The 6000-nt window shown below is 39.0% G+C and overlaps 1 protein-coding gene across 1 annotated transcript; it reads right to left on the reverse strand.

Annotated features, from left to right (window-relative positions):
• Positions 1-763: 763 nt before the first annotated feature.
• On the reverse strand, positions 764-3779 carry pgam2 (phosphoglycerate mutase 2 (muscle)). The gene is made up of 3 exons (XM_033976243.2): positions 3246-3779; positions 2845-3025; positions 764-1368 (listed from the first exon to the last, which is right to left on the reverse strand). Exons 1-3 carry the CDS (start codon positions 3762-3764, stop codon positions 1199-1201), a joined length of 870 nt encoding a protein of 289 aa, XP_033832134.2. The 5' UTR covers positions 3765-3779; the 3' UTR covers positions 764-1198.
• Between the last annotated feature and the right edge of the window lie 2221 nt (positions 3780-6000).

The following is a 6000-nucleotide window of genomic DNA, read 5'->3' on the forward strand; positions in this document are numbered from 1 at the left end:
TGTCTGTGTAATCCCTCAGTCATCCAGATCTGATCCATAGCAAAAACTAAAGTTAAATCTGTCAACTGCACAAATCGCTGTAGGAGTGAAGACTTTCCGCTGCTCAACCAAGCCCCTTCTTCAGTTTTGGTCAGATTACCGGTGGACACTGCCTTATATCTATCAGAAGGAAGGAGATAACTACACTGAAACTGTAAACAGCTATTGTCTCCAGTTTCAGCCTTAATGGCCCTATTCAAACTTTAATGGTCCTACTAGTGTTCTCTTTTGTTTGCTTTGGGACTGAGGATGGAATTATAGATCAGTGATGTCTCATTATGTCTCAGGCCTCCATTCCTGTTTAAGGAAGGATTGTGTTTCCTAACAAAAATAGCTTCTTTAACTCCCCTCTCAAATCATTTCTTTTCTTTGGCTCAGATCTGAACCTCACTATCTTCAAAGTTTTGTTTAACATTGTAACCAAGATTATATCCAATGAAAAGTGCTGTTTATGACCACTTTAAAAAACTTTGTTGCAGACATTAGGGGGAGCTAAATTCAGCCTGCATCACAGGAGCGCAGCCAGAATGAACCCATTGACTTTTCCCTTCAGACGATGCGCTGCATCTCAAATTCCATTTCACAGCACCTTTGCACTTTGCTGAAACCACTTGTTCCATATTTGAAACTAAAGTAGAAGGTAATAGATTAGCATGACAATGTTATAATTTGAAGAGAATATAAGACACATAGTCATTAGAAAGTACTAGTGTGGAGACATTGGTACACAAAACAGGTTTTATTGGTTATTCCAGGGTGATGAGGCCCTCAAAATAGGGCTTCATCACAATTTAAAAAGGATTGAGACTCACAGTGATAACTTGGACAGTGCCATTCACTGTATAACACTGCATAAAGAATATGTCTACATGTTAAACTGGCTTCAATCCAGAATATTTGTCATGTTTTCTGTAGTTTTGATATGTTTAGATTTACTTTTTAGTTTGAAGGTCTTAAATTTTTAGGTATTTTGAACTGGTTTCAATATCAAAACTACACAAAACATGATTGAAATTCTTAACTTCTAGTCACTTTAACTCATAGTGACATTCAGTTTTTGCAGTAATAGAATTTACTAAAACTTGTTGGAATGGATGTTAGATAAAAAGTGTGGACTAATAGCTGGATATAGTGTCCTTTTGCTCATTTTTGTGCACTTTTACTTCTTGACTTTGCCCTGAGCAGCCACAGCCTCCATGGCCTTCTTCACGGTCTCCTCGTCTCCCAGGAAAGACATGGGTTTGACGGGCTTGAGGTCGGCATCCAGTTCGTACACGATGGGGATTCCAGTGGGAAGGTTGAGCTCCATGATGGCTGCGTCGGACATACCTGCGGAAGAGGACCACAAGTCAGACAGGTGTGTGATGGGCAGACAGAGCAAATGTAACTAGCATTTGGAGCTGTCAGGCAGTGGGAAGAAGTAATACAAATACAATACAAAAATAGTCAAAAGTAAAAGTATCACATGAAAAATCAACTTAAGTACCAGTTTAAAAATCCACTTGAAGAGTAAAAATTAAAAGTATTTTGAACATATTTTTCAGGTGTTATAAGGCTTCAAATGTAGTGATTTTGATAAAGATTTGTGTTGCATTTTGTTCAACTGAACAAATTGAATTGATTGTTTTCTTTTAGCTGTTTCTTTTTATATATTTTTGTTTGCTCAAACTACAAACGTGTTAAAAATGAACTCCTCAGGCTTTTCAGCAGGTCTCACACAATAATAAATATAATTTACTTTTCAGTCCAGTAAAAAATGTAGTGGAGTTGCAAGTACAGATACGTTCTCTCAAATTTAGTGAAGTTAAAGTACAAAGTATCCATTTTAAAATCTACTTAAGCAAAGTACAAATACCTACAATTTGTACTTAAGAACAGTACTTTACTAATTTTATACTTCATTACATTCTAAATAGATGGCATTATCACAGTATTTGTACTAAGCCATCATATGTACGGTATATACCGTAACTTACCAAAAGTTATATAATTATTACAATAAAACAATTGGTTGTATAAAAAATGTTTTCTATGTTAAATACAAATGCATTAGTCTTATGTAACGCTTTTCCAGATGCTCAATGTCACTTTACAACTCCATGCATTATTCATACCAAAGTCTGTAGCAGTAAACTCTGTACTATTGTAGCCACAGCTGCCCTGGGGTAGACTGATAGAAGCGAGGCTGCCAATCTTCCCCGTCAGCCCCTCTGACCACCACCAACACTCACTTTCCCATCATTCATGCACCCAATGTATGAATGTGGTGTAAGTGAGTGATTGAGGGTTAATGAACATTACACACATTTTTATATGCGTATCTGAGAAAGCTCTATATAAGAATAATAATGCATGAAGACTATGTACGCCTTCCTTTTTGTGTGTGTGCAGCTAACATGGATTCACACTGAAACACCAACTTATTGTATTTTTTGCACAGATTGCGTTCAATTTGAAAAATATTACTGCAACTTTTTCTATGCACCGTCTTGGTCACCACATTAATGTAGAGGTATTTCTATGTTGAATCACTGTAATCTAGCTTTATGAATGGCATTTCCTCTTGCCCTTTAGATGGTATCACTGAACGTGTCCATGTCCGACCACTCTGTCAAGAGCACACAACCTTTCTTCATAAAGGTCATCACTGTAACTGGAACCACCTCATGACTGTCTGCCCTGTCCCTGAGCTCCACAGGCCGCTGGGCTATTTATATGCACCATAATCACTGTTTGTATGCATGGGGCAAATCTCTCACAATTATTTGTTTATTTTCGCAGACATTTTTAGAGTGTTTAAAGTACCTTCCAAGTGCTTTACAATGCCGCGGAGACTGTTGCCATGGGCAGCGATGATTACGTTTTTCCCAGCTTTGATTTCAGGAGCGATGACTTCGTTCCAGAAGGGCAAGGCGCGCGCAATGGTGTCCTTGAGGGATTCACAAGTGGGCAGTTCACCAGCCTTTAGGCCCTTGTAGCGACGTGACTAAGGGAAAAACAAAACTTATTCATTGTGTTGTAGGCAAAACATTTTTAACACATATAAAATAACTGCATGTATGAGCCATATGCAACTACATGTTGTGTATAGATCACTAGCTCCTGTAAACAAAAACCTCAGCTTCAGTTCAGTTTTATGAATCAAAAACATGAATTGCATGTTAATACATTGCCTATATTATGCACATTCTCTTTTCCAGCTTTACCTCACTGATGATTTTGTGGTACGGATGGTCCTTGTCCATGGGAGGAGGAGGGATATCAAACGAACGCCTCCAGATCTTCACCTGCTCCTCTCCGTGTTTCGCTGCAGTCTCCGCCTTGTTGAGCCCAGTGAGGCCACCATAGTGACGCTCATTCAAGCGCCAGGTACGAATTACAGGCAGCCACATCTGGTCCGTCCCCTCCATGATGGTCCACAGCGTCATGATAGCGCGCTTGAGCACAGAGGTGTAGCAAATGTCGAACTTCATCCCGGCCTCTTTGATGGCCTGGGCTCCACGCTTGGCCTCCTCCACGCCCTTTTCACTGAGGTCGGCATCGAACCAGCCACAGAAACGGTTCTCCTGGTTCCACTGGCTCTCCCCATGGCGGACAATGACCAAGCGATGAACTGCAGTCATGTTTGTAGTGTTTTCCCTCAGCCTTTTTAAACTGCCCACACACACTGGCCGACCAACAGTGAGCCCCAGTCCACATGCCAGTCTTTTTATAGCAGTGTACATGTTGGCAGTGCAGAGAAGGCAGGGATCTGTCACAAACCACCTGTAGGAGCTGGTTCTTCGGTGACAGACACATAGTCAAACCAATAACAGCCAGACACTGAAAAAGCTGGTGTGAACGTTCAACTGCGAAGGCCAGAGGTCAGACATTAGGCCAAAATAGTAACATGACTTTTAAAGGGGCATCTGTGAAACAAAAGTGTAAAGATCAGGTCTAAAGATGACATGGTGCATGGATATATTGTAAAATAATATTGAATCTACCTTACCTGATACAATGACCGTAATCCATTAAGATAAACTAAACTGTTCACCAATGCTTTACGAATACAGAGTGAGCACTGTATATAGTCAAAACAGTATCACATTCCAAGTAAACAAAACGTCCTCTCTATTCATGTTTAAACATTAGGTCACTAGTATTTTAATGTTACCTTTAGGCCCACATTGGTAGTAGTAGTTGTTAAATATTAAATTCCAACTCATAAAAAGCCTCCTGTGGCCATTGGGATTGCAAGTACTACATGACAGTACGTATTCTGATGCAGGGGCGGAGTTTGAGTGTGAATAGCTGTGAGACCAATCACACTGTTCTTATGAACTAGAATCAGCTCCTACACATTTTATTTGATCATAAATTCAACTTCGTTTTCTCACTTTTCACTTTTTGACTTGTGTGAGTGGGAAGAAACTCATATCCCCCAGGCTGATTAAAGTTCACTTGTGCACAGAAAAGCACTGTTGTAGATGGTCAGAGCGCTGTTAGGCTGATAAAAGTGTACACAGGGGGTTTGTGTGGTCATCAACTGTTACGATGAGTCAGCCTGCTGCAAAGGTCTCAGTTCCACTTCTCTCCCCCACCTAAAACACCTCTGTTTGGTACTGTGTGCTGGTAGGTATTGCTGCAAAACACTGGAAAAGGGAGTATATATTATGCACATTCATAAATAGTTGACAAAAGTGTTAAAAACCCATATTAGAAAATCAAAAAAGAATCATATCTGAAGTATATTGCCTAAGTAGGAGAACAAGTTTGTTGTGTTAAAACTACTCTAAGAAATACAATTTTGGTAAAACTTATTCAAGTACTTTTACATTAATACAACCAAGTACTAGAATGATAGGGAAAGGAAGTTCATAAGGAAGATTTACATTTATTTACATTTACATTTAGTTATATAATATGTATGTAATACATTTCCCTATGTGGAACAATAAAGTATACCTTACCTTACCTTAAAACATTGAATAAAAATGGCACAAAAATATGCATTGGCCATGTAAGCTTAGTTGTGTATACTCATCCATGGCAAATCTTTAGAGTCTCTGTATGTGCGAAAAGTTACGCGCTGAAGCCATAGCAACAGCCGCCATTATGTGCTGAATCACTGAATTCTGCTTTCATCAAACTGCTACGAAGCCTCTCCTACATACCACACATTCATATACTTCTACATAAGAGCAAAATAAACTTATAAATGAAAACACAAAGCTTTCAGCTAGTCAGTATTTGAAGGGGTGAAAACCTTTTTTGTTTTTTATGATGTTATGACAGTAACTCTCTCTCCTTTGACTAATCTTTTTTTAAACATCCATTTTAAGTTGAGTCTGAGGCTGCATAATCTGCATTTTCAAAGATGATAATGCCTCTTTTTAGATTTCACAGGATTTCTGCCCAACTCAGCTACAGCATTGTATATGTTGCAGTTTTATTTAGTTATTTCTGACCATACTTTTATAGAAATATTCAGTGGATAGTGTCTTCCTCTACATGTGTCCTCTTGTTTTAACCTGTATTCAAGTGTAAGTTCCTTAAGGTCAGATGTAGTTTAGGTTTTCCACCACTAGGTGACTTGCTGAGTCACTGCTGTTGAATCAGGACAGCACCCCCCTCCTCCTCCCCTCTCTGGCTCCCCTCTCCTCCTGCAGTAAGCACACAGTATACAGTAAGGTATGTACTTAGAAAATATATCCAAACATATGTCTACTATTGATTTGAAAAATATATAACCCTTCTGCACACTGGGCCATTGTCCAGCTGTGATTCTGCTTTTATTTATATCAAAAATTTACTTATATATGGCTGTTATTTTATTGTATTGTGACTAGAATGTTAAAAAACTAAGAAATGGTAAGTGTTGTCATTCTGTCAATCACCTTGTATTCTCCCTCTTCCCTCATTAACCCTGTCCGATATTCCTCCCACATGTATTCCCAGAGTGCCTGCTGTCTTGCTGTC

The sequence above is a fragment of the Periophthalmus magnuspinnatus genome, chromosome 12 (genome assembly GCF_009829125.3).
Source record: "Periophthalmus magnuspinnatus isolate fPerMag1 chromosome 12, fPerMag1.2.pri, whole genome shotgun sequence".
Taxonomy (NCBI): Eukaryota; Metazoa; Chordata; class Actinopteri; order Gobiiformes; family Gobiidae; genus Periophthalmus; species Periophthalmus magnuspinnatus.

Bases quoted from the DNA above. Each gene is read 5' to 3' on its own strand.
- pgam2 (XM_033976243.2), bottom strand. From the start codon at position 3,764: ATGTACACTGCTATAAAAAGACTGGCATGTGGACTGGGGCTCACTGTT. The intron at 3,026-3,245 runs GTAAAGCTGGAA...TTTTTCCCTTAG, and splicing joins ACCACAAAATCATCAGTGAG to TCACGTCGCTACAAGGGCCT. The intron at 1,369-2,844 runs GTACTTTAAACA...CCTCTTCCGCAG, and splicing joins CATTGTAAAGCACTTGGAAG to GTATGTCCGACGCAGCCATC.